The 21101-nt window shown below is 35.3% G+C and overlaps 1 protein-coding gene across 6 annotated transcripts in view; it reads left to right on the plus strand.

Moving 5' to 3' along the window:
* The window catches only part of LOC150086640 (uncharacterized), a 292377-nt gene that overhangs the window by 187179 nt on the left and 84097 nt on the right, over nt 1-21101 (plus strand). For 5 of the 6 annotated variants that reach the window (XM_090372657.1, XM_090372661.1, XM_090372659.1 and 2 more), the window contains 4 exons: nt 3797-3968; nt 7220-7282; nt 14856-14903; nt 17888-18037. In XM_090372657.1, the coding sequence (XP_090228783.1) occupies nt 3797-3968; nt 7220-7282; nt 14856-14903; nt 17888-18037 (433 nt within the window). The remainder of the gene's footprint in view (nt 1-3796; nt 3969-7219; nt 7283-14855; nt 14904-17887; nt 18038-21101) is intronic. The other variant, XM_090372662.1, reaches the window with a different exon arrangement.

The raw sequence follows: 21101 nt of genomic DNA on the forward strand, positions 1-21101 counted from the left end.
AGGAAAAAATCTGAGGGTGCAAAGTCTGGGTAATAAGCAGGATGTAGCAATATTTCAAACCCACATTCATGAGCACACCACGCTCAGCATGCAAGGAATGCACAGGGGCATTATCATGGAGCAGGTGCACACCTTTTGACAGCTTTCCCTGTCTTTTTTCTTTTATAGCAGCATGTAGCTTTATGATGAGATTGGAACAATACTTCACTGTCATAGTACAGCCCTTTTGGAGGTAATCTGTTAGTATTACAACATGATGATCCCAAAAAAAATCTGAAAGCATCACCTTGCCAGCACTTGGTTGCACCTTTTTGGGGGTGATAATTCTGCATGCTTCCATTGTTTTGACGTTTGTTTAGTTTCTCAATCATAATGATGAATCCAAGGTGACTAGTCTGGGAAAAAACTCCTTGCTTTTCCTGACACATTGACAACATTTCATGTGACATTGTGCCTTTTCCTTATTCTGGTAAGAGGTCACAGATCTGGGAACCCATCTAGCAGACATTTTACTCATATGCAACTGTCAATGGATGATGTTCTCCACAGACTCTACACTAATTTAGTTGTTGTTGTTGTTGTTATGGGGGTTTGATGGTACATAAGCTACTTTGGCTATAATGTGCCTACACTAATTTGGAGCTCTGCAGTTAGTTTTTTGACACAAATACGGCAATCTTCCAGCCTCAATTTTTGCAAAACTCTTCTGTTACAGCAGTTACTAGGCATCCTGGGATTTTTTTCATCATGCACTGAAGTTCTTCCACATTTGAATTGTTTATAACAATAACACTAATCTGGGGGCAGTCCTCTCCACAAACAGCGACCATTTCTTCATGAATTGTTTTGGGTGTTTTCTATTTCAGAAAGAGGAACTGAATCACTGATCTGTATTCCACTTTATCCATTGTGACGCTTCACTTCATTCCACGCTGCAAAGAAAAAAAAATGATTTGTCAGATTGAAACCGAATTTTGTGTGGTTGCTATAGAGATTTCAAGGTATCAAGCAAAAACAAATTTCATCTTTCTATCGCAACTACTCATGGGTGAATATAAATCATTTTGAATTCCCCCCATATACATTTATCAACATTTCCCATCATCCAGAACTATTTATTAATACAGTGCAACCGCAATATAACATGCCCCTTCATACTGTGTTTTTGGATATAACACTACTATGATCATATCCCCCAAAACAAACTATAAAAAAAAAAAAAAAAAAATTGTGTGTTCAAAAAACTAGCAATTTCATATTAGAAACTGGAAAAAGTGAATACTGTTTATACTCGTATCTACTGGATATATTCAGTATTGAATTGCGGAGTAATTTTTTTAAACAACAGGACTCATTAGAGACTAATTACTGCAGACACAAAAAAAATGCAATAAAAGAATATATCAGTGGAACTCTAATTACAAGCAACTACCTCTGGAGGGGAATATGGCTACATCAAGTGTGTTACATTAGTTACAAAGTAAAATTTTGTAAACAACAGCATGTGACATTCTTTCTTCAGCTAGAAGTTACGCTTAAAATAGAAAAAACTGCTACGGGCTAAACTAGACAAGATATACATGAAGTAAAAAGTGATTTACAGAGAAATCACATCAAACCAAACTGTCTGGCCTATTGCAGTGCCAAAGACTTCACTTTGGCACTGCAATAGGCCAGACAGTTTGGTTTTGATTTAGTTTTCTCAAAACATGGTAAATTCTACCACATCAGAAATAAATACACAACAAAATTAGTAAATCACTTAGGCTGAAGTAATGGCCGCCAAAAGAAAAAAATTATACAGTTGAAGAAAGTTAGATTTATCAAAAGAGCTAAGGGTGACAAAACAAAATGCAGTTTGAAGATTAATTACTATAATTAATAACCGCTCTTATACCACATGAAATGAATAATATAGTTTATTAAGCTTATAGCCCAAATCACTATATATTTAGGGTGACATTTCAGGCATCTTACTGATACCCATCATCAGACCATGCTGTTAGGGGTAGAAAAATAGAGAGGGTTAAAATTTGAATTATATTCCAATAATTATTAATTGTAAATTTTAAGTCTAAAGAATTTTAAGGTAAACATTCCATTTTATTTACATTAGAAAACAGAGATTGAGAATAAGTAAATACATACGGATTAACATGCATAAAAATTAAATTCTTACCCACTGTCAGACTCCTGCTTTCTGATGCTACCAGAACCTGATGTGATTACTGGCAAGAGAATTTATGGGTGGGGAATTAAATCTGTTGACCAATAGAAAGATGCCAAGTTTTTACTATCCTGGATCCAGTAGTTCTTGTTTTGGAAGCCTTTGGGTGAACTTTGCTCTCATTCTCTGATCATCTGTGGTTGTTGTGCAGGCTGGTTCTGGGGGCCCGGAGGGGGTTTTATGTGGATGGCTCTTCCGGATACCTGGACTATTTTCTTTTTCCATTTCTTCTATTTTCTTGTTGAATAGGTGGAAATATTGAGGGTTAAATTCGATTCCTTGTTTCTGTTAATTGATGAGGCTCTGAACATTTTTATGGAGAAGGCTTCTTTAAATTTTCTTCTGTTGTACTGGTTGTCTGTGGAAAAGATTCTAGTATTATTGAAGTTCCATGAAAAAAAAAAAAATAAAAATAAAAATAATAAAAAAAAAAATAGTTTTATGTGCTTATGGTTCATTTCTTTCTCTGGATATAGAGCCAGATATTGATTAGTTCATGAGTAAAATTCGTTTCAAAGGTGGTTTTAAATATTTTATACAATAAAAAAATGTATGCGTGAATTGCTTTCCGTGAGTAAATAAAATAAACTTTTTGTTTGTTTTCAGTAATTTTTTCAACTTAATGCCCTCCATTTGCTAAAGCACACTTCAGAACTATTTTCAGGTTCTTGGGATGAAATCTGGAGAAAAATGTGTTTTTTTTTTTTTTTTTTAAGAGATTAAAGGCTCAAGCATTACTTATTTTAATGCTAAGAATTGAGTACCTATACTTAAATGGTTAATATGCAAATTAAAAGAAACATCACGTATAGGTTTGTGCTATTGCATCATGTTTATAGGTAGCCAACTACTAAGTAGTTACAAGATTGGCATCATTTAAATATATCTCATATTGTGAATGCCTTCACAATGAGTTGCCATGGTATTGCACTACATCGAGTAAGTAATGCTTCTCTAATAGAGAAGACTACTGTTACTTATTCTCGGTGAATACCACCACCCAGATGACTCAGTTAGAGCTTATTGGGTCCTTCATCGGTGGGTGGGCAGGTACCATGGTGTTGCAAAGATGACAAACCTAGTTGCGAAGTATAACTCCACAATATGAAAGATGTCTGTGGTATACAGTAATTGAAAATTACATATTTTGTTTAGGGCAATAGCCTCAGGTTATGAAGAAGTTAACCAGCATATAGGTTTGTGCTATAGCATCATGTTGATACATAGCCTTCTAAGTAACAGCAGTCTTCTCTATTAGAGAAATGTTACTTATTTGAGGTAGTACAATACCATGGCAACTTGTTGTGAAGGCATTCACAATATGAGATATACTTAAATGACGCCAATCTTGTAGCTACTAAGTAGCTACAAGATTGGCAGCATATATGTTAGTTAACTTCTTCGTAACCTGAGGTTATTGCCCTAAACAAATTATGTAAGAAACATAACACTTAATATCCTTCTCACACTACATTAGAATTTGTTAAAATTTGATAATAATCAGATTTAAAAAAATATTATTTTGAAAATACTTTTGTGCTCCTTACATCCTATTTGCATTTCTTTAAGAGAGAAAACATCTTTGGAAAGTGATATTACCCAAAGAGAAGCAGACATAAAAATTAAAAAGGTGGAATTAAAAAATCTTCAAAATGAGCTTGAAGCTTTAACAAATATGTTGAAACAATTGGAAATACAAAAAAAAGAAGCACAAAAAAGGCTTGATGATCTTGACTCTCAAGTAAGTGTATTTTTTATATTGGTATAATTTATAACTGTCATTTATGTTGTGTACTTATAATTATTATATAATATAAATAATAATACCTACTCAGCATAACTGGCACCCTCATTTTTAGTTTGATCTTTTAAAATGGTCTTTAGAGTAAATATATGGTGTAACAGACATCAGCAGAAGTTTATAAAACACCACAAAGTAATGGATTTCATAAATGAAACTTAGGCCACTGCTCCTCCAGCTGTGAGGCATGACTATATTTCAAGTATGGCCAAGGTGGTGAGAATCACTGTATTAATCATAAAAAGAACTACAGGTACCATTAGCAAAAGTTTCTGAGTGGGGTATGACTAATTATTAGTGATATCTGAGTGGAGAGGAAGTTTGAGAAATAGTGGCTTAATCATATCTAGCAGTATATCTAAAGCTGTGAAAATTATGAAAAATGCTTTGTGCTTCTGTTACTTTATGTAAAGTATAATTTTATTTGAGAACTTGCCAACTGGTATCAGAAATGTTTGGCATTAAAAAGACTATGTCAATTTTCAAATAACTGCTTAATAGAGTAGTTTTTAGGGAAATTTTTCATTCTTTAATAATTAACTACTATTTCGATGTTTCTTATTTCCTTATTAGCAGTTTATTTAAGAAACATCCCTAGATTCTTTTGATGAATGATTGAAACTGCATTTTCTAACCAGATAATTAAGTTATGAAAATAGCCCTGATTGACTGTGTGTGTAAAACAATATTTTTTGAAACTTGCCTTTCTGCTTGATGATTATTCTGTTTGTGATGGGAGGGGATTGGAATTCACACTCCAAATGTGCAGTGGAAATTAAACACTTCTCTACTGTATTTGTTCTCTACTATGTTCTACAGTAGACAGTTCTCTACTGTGTTCTGCAGTAGATAGTTTTCTACTATATTTGACACTAAAGTTTAGGAAACAGTAGTTGGGCATTTTATTTATATTTTAATTATTATTCATTAGATTCTTCAGAGCATTCTAATAGAAATGCCAAAATTTCAATTGTTTGTAGAAAATTGAAATTTTGGAACAAAATCTTAGCACAGTCGATTCCGGTTATTTGGGACACATCGGGACTAGTGCAGTTATGCGAAGTTTCACGTAGTTAAAAATACAGCTTTATGATTGTTTTTCTGTATGATCAAATCACGTTATGATGGACTCAACATACTAAAGTACTGTTCACTATACCAATATGTAGTAAGCGCCGGTCATTGTGATCACATTTGTGAATTGAATTTTAATTCTATTAAACAGCAATTCTAATTAGTGAAAATAGGAGGAATATTATCCACAGGCTATAAAAGTAAAGATATATTAAATACAAATTTACACTTTATTACCTTACCAATTAAAAAATTAAATGATATGTGAAAATCGGAAGAATATTTTCCACATGTTAGCAAAATAAAAATAAATTTATGCTTACGTGCATAGTTTAATTAATAAGTACTGTAATATGTACATACTAGCTAGTTGATATTTCTGTTCACTAACATTTGTGGGTGGGGGTTAAAATTTAAAACAGTAAAAAAGATAAGGAATCAATAACAAAGCACACGGCACACACAAACCGCAAGTAACACGATACGCGCAAATGAGAATGAAGTAACAAGTTACGAAGCTTAAAAAATAGGAATGAAGAGAAGATTCTGAACACTTATTTTTTTATACAATTGAAGTTTTCACGGAAGTGTAAACACGTTTCACCATAATAACGTAAAAACCCACAATGTCAATATTCTTACAAATTCAATAAGATTGAGTTTACTATCCATTTATAGGTTGCACTAACAGAAAAGGCAGTTATACTTCAGTCATAGAATAGGTTTGTCAAAGGACAGTCTTGTCAGACCAATTTGATTGGATACTATGATGCAGTAACAAAGGAAAAAATGCAAAATGTAATTTTGATATCATATACGTGTATTTCAGGAACACTTTTGTTACCGTTGTGCATAATAAACTGCTGTATAAATTGGAGCAGTGTGGCATTAAGGACATGTTACTGCTATGGATAAAGGAATGGTTGAATGTGAAAAGACAGAGTTGTGTACCCCCCCCCCCCCCCAGGTTCAGTGTTGGGCCCATTGTTAAGAATCTGCAGATAAAAGAACCACTAGATGGTAGTGAACACAGTGTATTGATGTGGAGTTTAAAGTTGTAACTACCATCAAGGGTAAAAGAAAGGGCTTTTGCTTTCATACAGTGGTCTCGACAGTTTTTAAATTGTCTGAGACCACTGCACTTTCTCAGCCCAAATTAGACAGTTGGGCTGAGAAAATGCAAAGAACTGCATATGAGTGGCAATAATCCTAGATTAACATGCCATGATGTGGTACTACACTCAGGATAGTGAAAAATGAAAGAGACCTCGGTGTAATTGCACAGTGCAGACAAGCTTCCAGGAATCACATTTGGTTTTGTTTCTTATATACAGGAATTTTGCTAGCAGGGATAAGGAGGTGATTATTCCATTGTATAAGGCAATGGTCACTCCACAGTTTGAGTCTGCATACAAGTCTGGATGCCTCATTTTAGGATGTAGAGCTGCTGGAGCAGTTACAGAGAAGGGCAACAAGATTAGTGAGAGGAAAAGAGGAGTGCTCTTACCAAGAAAGGCTTCAGTTCTGCAAATGCAATGTCTGAAGTCCAGGCACTTGCAAGGCAATCTGATTGGGGTGTTTAAGGCTTTGAATGGATTGAGCAAGCTCAATACTAACGTAATTTTTCCTCATGCTCTGTCTATGCACATGATGAGGCATAAATTCAAATTTAGGAAGGATGGTTGCAAAATAGATGTGCGGAAGTTTGCTTTTAGCTAGTTGCTTGTTGGAAGACAACTTCTGTTTGATGTTGTGGAAGTGGATAGCCTGAATAAATTCAAGGAAGAACTAGACAAACTTTTGGAAGGGATGGATAGGCGAAATGAAGGTTCCCCCCCCCCATAAGCTTTCTTTCTTGCATGATTTACCACTACTAATAGTAATGCTGCATCTGTACACATTAATTTTTCTTCAATTGTATACTATTTAGTGAAAATGAATCTTAGCATTTTTTTAAAGAAAATCATTAGAGCCTTCCTTCTTCATTCTTTCATATTGGATTAGCACAGGATGTATAATTTTTTTAAAGCTTTACAAATTATTTGGCTGAAATACTGCCAGTAGCAGTTTATTTTCAGTAATGGCAGTTATATTACAGCTGTCTTTATTTTCTTTAGAAATATTCTGTTGAAAAATCATTATCAGATCTGAAGCCAAGAATTGAAGAGGAAGCTCAGCAGGTAGACTGTAGCTTTTGTTTTGTTCTGTTTATTTATTTATTCATTTATTTTAATAAGTGTTACCTTTATTTATTTTTGCATTCTTGTTTTGTTCACACTTGATTTAATTTGATTTTGTTTAAAATTATTTTAATTTGCACAATTTTCTTTTTATAGTGATATAATAGTTCACACAATATCACATTGGTATAGCGTGAATGCTTTCTTATGAAAACATTTAGGACAAATATCAAAAGTGTTGTAGTATTCAGATTTTCAGCAGTGAATTTGCTGAATGTGCACAGCCTTGGAGCAGTGAGTTTTCAGCTGGGGGTCAGTGAAATGAGTTAGTCTGTCCAGGAAATTTTGAAGATTTTTAAAAATAAATTTTTCTTATTTTTATATAATTTGTAAATATTGCAGTGAAGTTACCAAAAATGAAATCAGAATTAAAAAAAAAAAATCATTGAAGAAACTTTTTTCTTTCTTTATTTTTTTATTTATTTATTATTATTTTTTGTGATTCAGTAATATCCTTACATGTATTCATCATTTGATTCAATTTTAGACCCAAATCTGAGACCCGAGTATAATAATTATATAGGAAAACTGAGTATAATAATTATGTGATATCCTCCTCCAGTTTTCAAAGCTATGTTTCTGCTGCCTACTGTTAAAATTGGTGCCTACTGCTTTGCTGGAAATCTAAGAGATAAAGACATTTGCTGGAATATTCAAGAAAATTCATACATTAACAGACATTGTTTTGTAACAATTTTCAAAACATATATAGGATATTTTGAATTTCACAGAACGAATGTAGGAACATATTCTACAGCTAAAAATAAGGCAAAAAAAGTTCCTATAAGCGTATATCTCAATGGTCTTTATTTCCAAGATGTTAAACATTAATCATACGGATGTAAGTTCTAATCCAGGACAAAAAAAAGAGTTTCTATTTAATCAACTAACTCCTCAACCATGAGACTTATGATAATAGGAAAAGACAACCTGGAAAGATCAAAAATCAAGAAAGTAAAGTTTTACTCCTCCATGACTAACGAATCAGCTTTTCTTGTTTTGGTGCATAATAGCCTTTCTTGTGATGTATTCATTGTCTGATCAAGCTTTTGGCAGATTGTCTACATTTCTTGTGCAAAAAAGTATAGAGGCAATTGCAGAACACCCCCTAAATCAATAAAGAAGAAAACTTACTTATGGTAAAAATTTGCAGGTCTGTCTGTGTCAATAACCCCCTAATACATCTAAGGAGATGAATACGGAATAATATTTTCTGACTGCTACTAAAGAAGAAATAATGCAGGAAATGAAAGATCACTTAAGTCATTCCAGCAGATAAATTATAATGAAGAAAGTTGGGGCTCTCACTTCTACAAGATCAATATCCTTCAGTATGCCTGTCATGCCACTTGCAATAAAGGCAGGTTATCTACATACACTGTTACATACACTGTAAAATATGACCTTGCATACCTAATCTAATTGGGTGTGTCAAATGTCAGCATTTTGGTCATTGACAGAATGCTTGCCAAGGAGATGCCTCCTCTTCAATGGGTGGGTCAAAAGACCATAGGACAATCGGACTGTCTTGTTCTGTCACTGTGCTGTCCTAATCGAAAGGGCAAACATCTTGCTTTCTCTAAAACATGTGACGTGAATTCTAGGAAAGAAGATAATAAAATATAAGATAGAAAATCATGTGACATATACTTAAATTAAGCATGGAGAAAAATATTTGAAACATCCTCCCATTTTAATGCCTCAGTATTAAAAAAAAAACAGCAGACAAATCAGTACAAACAGAAATCTCGATTCTTAGATATATATCAATCATAGAATGAGCACAAACTATTGTATCTACTGAATAAATAGCCTCTTCTGTCTCCATAAGAGACTCACATCAACAACAAGATAACTTTTATCTTGTTGACTTAAAGCCCTTGTGGGTAGCACAGTTGGTAGAATTGCTGTCCTCCTCACACTGAGTGGAAAAGACCTGAGTTAGAATCCTGTTGATGACGTGAGGAATTTGAATTTTCACAACATGGCTGAGTCTGTCTCAGGCGAGGATAGCATGGTTTTTTTCTCCTGGAAACTCATGTTTTTCATCCAGCAAATAGAAAATCAACCACAGAACACACATAACAAGCACGATCCCAAACAAGCCTGCACAGCACTCTGATGTCCAGAGTATGGGAGAAAAGGTCACCCCAGGCTTCCACTACACAAGAACCCTGGATCCAGGTTAAAATTTGGCACCAGCAGCATGGTCTGATGATAGGTATCAGTAAAATCCTGAACCAGCCTGCACACCAACCCTGATGTCAAGAGTAAGAGTGGTTTTAATATAATAATAACCTTAACTACAATTGATTTACAACCTAAAGAAGATATGGAAATACCTTGTCCAGAATTCCCCAAAGCATCAGGATCTAAAAAACAGTCACATAAAACTAACAGCACCAAAGATAGATAATGCAGCACATTCATTGGAACTGCAGAGGCATAAGAGAGAGAGAGAGAGAATGAGGATGGGCTAAAAAAAGTTATCCATCATTTCAACCAATAGCAGTTAGTTTGCAAGAAACTCGTACATTTTGGAATACTGAATTAGACTATTTATCAAAAGGGCAGGAAAGATGGTAACTGCTTGAAATGAGGTATAGTAATTTTGATACACATGAATATTTTCCACAAGAATGTTAGTGCTTCAGACAAATTTTGAAATAATAGCTATGTGCATAACCTTAGGAGTTACCAATAACTTTTAGTATCCATCTATTTACCACCAAATGTTCCTGTTTCAAGGTCGTGATCAAGCTGAATGATCTTGTTCTGGAGCTTCCCACCCCTTACTGTTTGTTAGCAACATGAATGCACAATACCACGACTTTGCTTATTGGAGGCTTGAAGTGGTGGAACCCATGTTTAGTCTCTAGAGCAATGCTCTAGCAACCCTCACCCCATCTCTTCCATTATGTGGTATGATTTTGATATCTTTGAGGTTATGAGGGACAGGCAAAATCCAATCTTCCTTACATTTCGAAGTACAGCTCTAAAATGGTGTTTGCAGTAGCTGACCGTTAGATAGTCTGCTGGACCAAAATTATTGGTAACTCTCTAGGAGGCTTCTGGATCAGCTAGTGTATAATCTTGGTCCCTCTTCATAGAGCATGTCTACCCCCCACCTTTTCTTACTTCTAAATACATCATGAATTGTTGAACTAATAGAACAAGCCTATCTGTGAAAAGATCTAAACCTCTCAAACACTTCCTTGTTCATTTCACAAATATACATGGCCTCGGTAATCTCAGTGACGTCCATTTCCACTTAGTCTGCCAAACCCATGTACTTTTTCTGACAGAATCCCAGTTATCGGTTGATTCAACCACTGCTCATCTCAGTTCTCTGAATTATTCGTTGTACGATTCCTTTTGCTTTGAAGATGGTGCTTGTGCATATGTCCGTTCTGATATTCCCTGTCAGAGATTTAGTAATTTGGAATCTTCTCTAGCTTAAAATCTCTCTAATCACTTTGAACTCTTTGAGACTTGAATTTCTCCAGTCCAGCTTTCCTAACATTGAAGTAATTTTCCTTTGTGATTTTAATGTTTACAACTCCAGCTGGCTTCTGTTTTCTAGTCACACGAATCCAGGTGGTCAAGATGCTGAAGCTTTTGCAGCATCTAATGTCCTTGCACAGATTGTTCATTTACCTACCAGAATATCAGTTAATCCTAACCACACAGCTCTACACACTTGATCTTTTTCTCACAAACAACCCTTCTAAGTTCATGATTGAGATGGTTGGTCCTCTAGGTGCCTCGGATCAGAACTTGGTGATGGTCTCTTTTCCAATGGAGCTCTTCTCTCATGGCCATTCAAAACCTTGTGCTGTTTGGCATTACAAAAATGGAAAATGAGATGATCTGCGAGATTTCTTTTCCTTGGTAGGATTCGTGTTTCAAATCTTCTGAAGGCAACATTTGCTTAAATCGTGTCGGTGAAATTATTCTTGTAAGAATGAAATCCTTTTTTTCCACACTTCACCATAATTGTGCTAAGGCTGTTTGTACATTCTCAAAGCTGATCCTTACTTCTTCTGTCCAGGCAGTTTCAACTTCATTATCTTTAAAATTCTTCCCTTCTCAATCAGTAGCTGTTAATAATATATACACTCTTCTTCTAATTTTATTACACCCAGATTAGCCTTTTGTTATTGCGATTGTCGCTAACTCTTCAGCACCTTCTACGCTGCAGCAGATCTCTCACATCCTAGCTTGCTGTTTATTTCTGCACAGGTTCTATCCCATGCCTCATTTTTTGCTTTTTCAATTTTAGTCCTTTATTTTTCTCCGTATAGATGATCCTAGGCTCATCACTTTTAGAGCTAAGCCATCTGAGGTATGCATCCTTTTTTTCCCCTTAATTCTTTTAATTTTGAAATCATCCCGGTATTTGGAGTCTTTTATAAATTCTGCCCAGTACTTCGACCGCAATCTTCGTTACTGTTGTTTTTAAGTTCTTATAAATGTCACTTGTATTCTCTCCATAACTGATATATAATTCATGGTTTAGTCTTCTTCTGTAGAGATTCCACAATACCCTCCTCCTTTAAGGATTCAATATTAAACCTATTATCTTTGATTTATTCATTTTTGGGTTCATAGTTATTTCCTTTCTTTCCTTTTTGGTAAATCTGGGAATGCAGCCTTCACCAATGCAGCCTTCACCAGAAATTGATCAGACCTGCAGTTTGCTCCTCTTTGTACTCTTGTTAACAGGAGAGACTGCTTCTATGGCAGATATAAGCTATTCTGTAATCAGGTCACAAAGGAGGTTAGGCAGGCGAAGGCAGGTTACAAGAAATCCTTGGGAAAAGATGCTAAGAAAAACAGCAAGGATTTCTTTACTTATATAAACTCTAAAAGGAAGGGGATGAATCTGATTGGTCCACTTGACATCGATGGTTCAACTGTTGATGATCCTGCTCAGATAGCAAACAAACTATATGAGGAATTATATAGTTCACATATGAGGAATTATTAAGGTTTGAAAATGGCAGAAGGTTATTAAATTGTAGCAGGATACTTAATGATTTTGTAATAACTGAGAGCAAAGTGGAGGAGAAATTGTTGAAGTTAAACATAAGAAAAGCACATGAGGTGGATGGGATCTATCCAGTTATATTAAAGGAGGCGGCAAAGCAACTAAGCAAACCCTTAGCCATAATTATGAGAGCATCCTTGGACTCCGGGGAGTTTCCCACGGACTGGAGATGTGCAAATGTATCCCCAGTTCACAAAGGGGATCGAAGGGTGACACGAGTAATTACAGACCAGTTAGTTTAACTTCTGTTCTGGATAAAATAATGGAGTCACTGGTTAAACATGCATTGCAGGATCATCTAGACAAGACTGCAGCAATAATTCAGACACAGCATGGGTTTGTTAAGGGAAAGACTTGTCTGACAAATTTTATTGGTTATTATGATGTGGTTACAAAGGAACTGGATGCAAAAAATAATTTTGATATCATATATTTGGATTTCAGGAAAGCTTTTGACGCTGTTGCGCATGAAAGGCTACTTTACAAATGGAGCAGAATGGTATTAAGGGTAAGTTGCTACAATGGATAAAAGGATGGATCAGTGGGAGAAGACAGAGGGTGGTAATCAATGGGTGCTGCTCTTCGTGGACTAATGTTATTAGTGGAGTCCCACAGGGTTCATTGTTGGGTCCACTGTTGTTTTGTATATTTATCAATGATATTGATGAAGGTATATCAGGCTTAATGTTGAAGTTTGCAGATGATACAAAGGTTGGCAGGGTTGTTAATGACAGTAATGACAGTGTGCTACTGTAACAGGATCTAGATAATTTGGGCAGATGGGCTAAGAAGTGGCAACTGAAGTTTAACCTTGACAAAGGCAAAGCACTGCATATGGTTAGAAGTAACCCCAAAGAAACGTACCAACTGTGTGGTACTACACTTAAGGTGGTAGAAAATGAAAAAGACCTGGGAGTAATTGTGCAGTCAGATATGAAGTTTTCTGAGCAATGCAGACAGGCTGCCAGGGCAGGTCATGGGGTGTTGTCAATGATATACAGGTATTTTGCTAGCAGGGAAAAGGAGGTGATTGTCCCTCTGTATAAGGGAATAGTCAGGCCACGCCTTGATTACTGCATGCAGGTCTGGAGGCCTCATTTTAGGAAGGATGTAGATTTGCTTGTGCATGTACAGAGAAGGGCAACAAGATTGGTGAGAGGAATGAAAGGATCCTCTTACCAGGAGAGGCTTAAGTTCTGCAAATTGCAGCAGCTGGAGACTCAATCAGATCACCTGCGAGGTGATCTGATTGAGGTGTATAAGGCATTGAATGGGTTGAGCACGCTGAATTGTGATAGGATTCTTCCACTTGTTCAGATTACGAACCTAAGGGAGCATAAATTGAAATTGAGAAAAGACAGATGTAGAATAGATGTGCAGAAATTTGTCTTTAGCCAGCGGGTGGTTAATTGCTGTAACAAACTTCCATCTGTCATTATGGAAGTTGATAGGTTGAATAAATTTAAGGAGGAACTGGACAGGCATTTGGAGGAAATGGTGTTTTTTTTTTTTTTTTTTGCTGTTGCTGCATAAGCTCATACACTTGGTTTCTTGCATCACATGCCACTACTACTACATCTTTAACATGGATTGTACTTTGCTGCTTACAAATTAGTCTCTATCATCAATTTCAGTTTTCTTGTTTCTTGTATCCACGTATACTTATGATCTCTCTGTCTACCAATCTGCAGTTTGAGCTGTTCACACAGTTCAATTAATCTCTCTCTGTTGTCGTTATTTTCATTTTCTTGAAATCTTCCTATGACTTTACTATCTTCGGCCTGTCCAACTCTTGAGTTCAGGTCTGTATATATAATAATAATACTGATCTTAATGTCATATCTTAATTATTCAGGTAGTTGGGATTGTCTTATATTAAGTATAGCATAATTAAAAATTATATTCCAAATTTCAAAAATTTATTGTGACCAAACCAGTACTTAGACTTGTAGTTTCATAACCTATCATTTTGAACTCTTGTGATAGCTTTTTAATATCTTTTCCTTTTATACATCTGCTGTTTCTGGCAGTGGTACAATATAAACCTTGTTTTTTCACATTTTCCTCTCAAAAAAAAGTAGAGAGAGAGATGAGGTCGAGTGAAGGAAATGTTAAAAAAAATGGACACTCCATATTTGATCAAGTGTCCAGAGAGAGGCTAATTTAAAAGTGATGGTCGTGCATTGAAGGAAATAGTAAAAATTTATTACTTTGGAGTGGGGGGGGGGGGAGAACAAGTTTGTTCATCTAATGTAACCTGCTTTTAAGTGTATTTTTTACTGGTTTTGCCTTGACAAACTTTTTGAAATAAAGAATATTATTTTGAATTACCTTGTATCTATATATTAAAAATATCTAAGTCTAATTATGTATACTTAGGTTTGATGAATTTGTATCGCTAAGATTATAACATTTAAAAATTTGTAAATAATGTAATCTTCTTATGCCCTTTAAAATTATCAGGTTCAGAATATGAGGAAAGAACTTGAAGAACAGAAGAATTCGATACAGGTATCCTGTTATTTTAGATAAGAATTTTATTATTTTCTATGAATAACAAAGCCTTATTTCATAATCATATATATTGAGTTCATTTTGCATTAGTAATCCCCCCCCCCTTGCAAAGGAATGGACTGGTCTGCAATGCTGGTGAAGGTTCAAAGTTGGGAATGGCTACTATAAGATTGTAGTTTGCATGTAGTTAGCATCAAGATCTTTCCGACTTTGTACGTGGAATGGTTGTGAGGACAAGATGTGGAGGTGCCAGTATCTTGACAACAGCAAACATAGTTCATTGCTGCCATTCTGTAGTCTACTGTGATTGGCTCAACAGCAGTCAAACAACCAACCAAAGGTCACATATGGACAGCCACATGTAGTTAACTGCCATGGTGAGTGCCATGTGTCTCATCTCATAACATAGCAGCAATACAGCACAGTAGTCCAGCTAACCACCCAGTACACCATTAGAATAGTAAGACCAAAATCCACATGGACTGTGTTGGACATTAGCTTGTATAGGCTATGGTAGTTGACAGCCATCACAGGTACCTGTACTTACTGTGAGGCACAAAAAATTGCACCATGTCAGCACCAACACTGGACCACTGACATGGAAATCTGTCACTTGGTCTGATGAATCTCATTTCCAATTCTATCATGCTGATGGCCATATATACATTTGGAGAAAGCAACATGAGGCCATGGCACCTCAGTGCACTGTTGGTATTCATCAGGCTGAAGGCAGTGGTGTTATGGTTTGGTGACTGTTTTTGTAGCATTGCCCTGGATCTGGGTCCTCTGATTACCCTTAATTAATGAGTTCATGGGAGTGCCTACCTTTCTGTCATTGCCAATCAAGTACACTCCCCATCATGATGGCAGTGTATCCAAAAACTCCAGCTTCTATCAACAAGATAATACAGCATGCCACAAAGCCTGTCAAGTTACTAGCTAGTTTTAAAAATATGACAATGAATTCTCCATCGTCACACAACTTACCCAATTTCAACCAAGTTGAGATTTTTTGGGACCTAGTGGATAGGACATTTGATGCTACAACTGTCCACCTGACAGTGTACAGGCATTATTGGATGCATTGTGCAACGCATGGGTAGTGGTACCCCACGACACCTTGCAACACCTTGTGGAGCCCATGCCAAGACATGTACAGGCTGCATTATGGGCAAAAGGTGGTCCTTCGAGGTATTAGGTAGGTGTTGCTAATGCATGCCAACTCAGTGTATATCATAATCTTATATGTATTCATTAATCAAACAAAACACTTTATAAATTAGTTTCTTATAAATGGCTTTTAAGGAAAAGGGCCAAAATGGAAAAGCTGTCAAGTTTGTTTTCGAAGAGTCATTGAAAAATATAGGAAAAAACTTTAATTCAAAATGGGATTGACAGTCAATATGGTGCTAATACCATTAGCATTTTGTTTTTGTAAATAAATTTTAATAAATTAATGACATGTTAGTATAATCAGGGATCCTTCCTAAATATGGTGCCCACTTTTCCATATTTACTTGTAGTTTCTCAAATACTCTAGATCAGTGGTTCTTAAATAGGGGTATGGAAGGTATTGAGGATTCTAAGCTTAAGGTGGTCTAGACAAATAAACTTGTAACCATAATTTTAAAGTGGGGATACATATGGATATCTTTGAAAGCTTTAGGGGAATATGTTGTTAGAAGCAGGGTAATGGCCACTGTTATAAGTTATTTATAATGATGTTTATGGTCCTTAGATGACCACATTTATTTCAGTCATGAAGTATGAATAAATCCCAAATTGTTGATGACCTGAAATTTATTCAAGCAAATGTAGTAAAGTTTTATTCCCAACACAGACAAAAGGAATTCTTTATGAAGGCTTTATCACTCTGGGCTATAGTTACACTGCTCAAAATTAACAGAACATATACAAAACATGGTGTAATTCGTGCAGCTTGCAATGAAGCAGGAAAAAATTTTGTATGGTGATGTACCTTAGAATAATGATGAAATCAGGAGACAGCGAGAAACTTCAACAAGTATAAGGGACATTTATAGGGGTTGTATAAGAATCACCAAAAAGGTCATATTACAGAAGTCAATACAGGATGCTTGAAAATATGGTCGCATAACATCAGTACGCTGTATGATCCCCTCCAAGGGCTAAACAGGACTGACAGCAATGAACCATCCTCGATATAAGGGTGTCTATAAGAATCTGTGGCAACAAATCCCATTCTTCCACCAGTGCAGACTTTAGATCACGAAATGATTGGGCGCCTCCGTAGCCAGGTGGGAAGGAGCAGCAGTGCATAGCACATGCTTCTTGATTAGACCGGGGTTCGAGCCCGTCACCACCAAATACGGAGGATGCGGAAAGGTCAGGGAATGACCATCGCAGAGCAATATGGCCTTAGTTGCTAATGCTCCTAAAAACCAAATAACAAACATAACAATAACGAAATGATTGAGGAGTTGGCTGTTGGCGTGCAGTGCAATTGCCCAAGGGCATCGCACACATGTTCAATCGGATTTAAGTGTGGTGATCATGTTGGCCATGGCAGTCATTGGATATCTTCAGTTGCACTATAATTATATGCTGCTTATATTTTCATATAACTAACCTTTTGTATATAAGAAAAAATAAATGTATACATATGAATTTAGTTTAAAATGTATTAGTGGTATGGCATCTTCAAAAATTTTTAAGAAGTACGTAGGTCTTTGAAAATGTTTTAATGGGTATATGAATGAAAATGATTGACTACAACTGTCCTAATCAATAAATCATTCAAAAAGGAAATGTTATTTAGCTGAATTGTTTTATTTTATTTTATTCTGAATTATTAGCTTGAAACATTTCAGTATTTTTAAAATGACACAGCAGTAATGAATGTAGTTCCTGGATAGTACAGATTTGTTGAGATAACATAAATTGTGGTTAGATGTCACAGTCTAAGTTTAATGAGTGAATGTTTGATCTTTTAATATTTTTAGCAACAAGAGACAGATCTGAATAGTAAACAGAAAGAATTGAATGAATTGAGGAAAGAAGAAACTCAACTTGAGCAACAAATCAGTAATGAGAAAAACAAATTAGAAGAATTAAACACAACACTTCAGCAAAACCAACTTGAAGTTAGCCAGGTAATTTAACTTAATTAGAATGAATCATTCTTATTAACTTATTTAATCTCTAACGATTATTGTGTATTTCTTTCATAACTTTACTAGTTTAGAATTATAAAGAAATGGTCTTATTACTTATTTTGCATTTTGTTCTGAAATAAAAATGCTAAATGTTAGCAATAGCCATATAGGGCAAAGGGAGCCATAAGCTTTTCTGCACCAGCAAAACAAATAAATAAATAAAAAATATAAAAAAAAAAAAATATATATATATATATATATATATAAAAATAATAAACTACTTGTATTCCTCTCCTCACATAGGTAGATACCAGTTTCCTATGTGAGGAGTTAACATTTGAATTTCCTCAAACTATCAGCCTCAACTACCCACAGAGGTAACTTGTTGCAATAATTAACAACTTGCGGGCTGAAAGAAAACTTCCTACAATCCAATCTAAGCTTCTTTCCCTCTTAATTTGGCTCCTAGTTCTAGAATCATAACAGTGAAAAATTTGTCTTCATTTTAGCATTTCTTCAGACCGTATGGACTTTAATCAGGTTCCCTCTAAGGTACCTGATTGCCAAGCTTTATGGTCCACGTATTCAAAATCTTTTCTCATGTGGGCACCCTTGTTCACATTTCTCCAAGCAAGTTTCCAGTACTTGGATCCTTCCAAGAGCTCGATGTCTTTTATTAGGTACAGTCTCCATACTTCAACACAGAATTTTATCCCTAGTGCACTCTTACAATTGCCTTATACAGCATGATTATGTCCTTCCAATGTCTACGAGAAAGTGTTTGATAAATCATCAATAGGACACCATGGACTTTCTTTACTGCCTGTGTACTGCTTGGGCGCCTCCGTAGCCGGGTGGGCAGGAGCAGCAGTGCGTAGCACACGCTTCCTGATTAGACCGGGGTTCGAGCCCGTGACACCAAATACGGAGGATGTGGAAAGGTCAGGGAATGACCACCACATATCCCTGGAGCAATATGGCCTTAGTTGCTAATGCTCCTAAAAAAACCAAATAACAATAACAAGTGTACTGCTTGGACAACTTTGTGTCCACCCATATCATAACTCCTAAATCCTTTTCTTCCTGTACAGTTTATAATTTAGCCCCTGTCAAGTATAAGTTGTTTTAGGGCAGCTGTTCACAAAGTGTAAGACCTAGTATTTTTCTGCATTAAAACATAGTTTCCACTTTTCTGACCTTTCTTGAAGCCTATTTGAGTTTTCCTGAAGGAGTATTGCTTGGTGCCAATCATTAATCATCCTCCCAATCTTTATATCTGCAATTTTTGACACCATGCCTTCTATCTGTTCATCTGTGTCATTTCAGAAAATCAGAAATAATAGTGGTCTGAGTGACCCTTGGGAATCACACTTATGTTAGCCCAATCTGAAGAGTAAACATTATTTGCAACCCTCTGCCTCCAGCCCTGAATCCTGCAATCCATCTTAGATTCTTATCTGTGATCCAAACATGTTCTGGCTTATACAGTAACCTGTCATGAAGAGTTGTCACTTTCTTTTATAAAATCTGGATAAACAATGTCAAAATTATTTCTTAGATCTGGCTTATGAGCAACCATCTCAAAATAGCTAACTAGATTAGGTAAATACAATTTTCTCTTAAAAAAAACTATGTTGTGTATCCTTCAGAATTCTATTTCTATCTGAATGTTCTTGTAATGCACTTGTTATCATTGCCTCCATGATTTTCCTCGCCACTGGCATCAGCCTGACCAGTTCGTATTTACTCAATTTGCTTCTAACACTGCCTTTATGTATTGCAACACACCAGCAGTTGTCCAATCCAAAGGAGTCTCTCTAGAGCCCAATGATGCCTCATAATTAACTGAATTGTTCAGTGCACTTCCTTACTATTTCACTCAAAATTACTAGGTATGTACCATTAACTCCACAAGCCTTACTTGCCTTTAGGCTTAAAAGGTTTTCTAATAAACAAACTTCTGTAATGTTTTATAATAATATTTTGGAATTTGTTATTTTTTACTTTGCATTTTTAAACAAGTAGATTTATAGCTTCTCTTTGTGCGGGAAACTGGTATGTAGTAGTGATTTTTATTTTTTTGTTTTTCCTAAGGTAACAGTGAATAATTTTTTTCAGCAAATGCCACAACTGTATCGAAACTACCTGGCTGCTTTGAATAATTTGAAATGCTGCAAGATTCCATAATGGTGCTACTTGGAACACATGATGTACATGTAACAGATTTTTCTTTGATTTTGTACTGCTTTTGTTATTTTAATACACTGAGCATGTATTATGTAATAATCTTCAGTAATGACAGAAGAAGGCACACTTGAAGCAGCATGAGGATTTGAAAGCTTTACATTTTTGTCTCGGACTGAGAAGAAAATGAAAAGTTTAGAGGAAGTGAGAAGAATAAGACCCTAGAAATTATTCTTATTACATAAAGAATACTTTGAAAGGATTTTATATTCATACTTGCCTTAGGCTTAAGAAAATTCAGAGAAATTCAAAATGAGTAAATATTTGACTGAGTTCAAAAATTGAGACTTCTGTAATTTTTCACTAATGGGTATTATACAAACATGTTTATCTTTTAGTTCTGCTGTGATAAATACGTAGTGTTTTTTTTTTTTTTGTGCTTGGGGAGATGAGAGATAAATTGTAAACTTCTTTATTCTTGAAAAAATAAAAATTATTACATGTAGAGGAGTTATTTTTTCTCCTTATTTTTCAAGATCTTATATGATGCATTCAGAAATCACATCAGATATTTATTCTGATAAATGCACTAAATAATAAGTTCAGTTAGGTAGCTGTACAAGACATTTGCCTGAGTAAATAAATGTCATCTGAATTTCCAACTCTAGGAATTCTACACCCTATGATTTTCTTTTTTGCTGTGTTTGACTCTCAACTATGCTCTGTGCTCTCAGCTTCTGTTATTGAAATGCCACTTAGTCATTTGCTAATACATGACAAGTAACGACTATTACACTATAGGAACCATTAATAACTGCAATCAGTTTATATATTGATATGGATAGTTAAAGTAGATGGTTAATACTTGAACTTAGGT

The sequence above is a fragment of the Mastigoproctus giganteus genome, chromosome 4, assembly GCF_048544385.1.
Source record: "Mastigoproctus giganteus isolate SK-2022 chromosome 4, ASM4854438v1, whole genome shotgun sequence".
In the NCBI taxonomy this organism is placed as follows: domain Eukaryota; kingdom Metazoa; phylum Arthropoda; class Arachnida; order Uropygi; family Thelyphonidae; genus Mastigoproctus; species Mastigoproctus giganteus.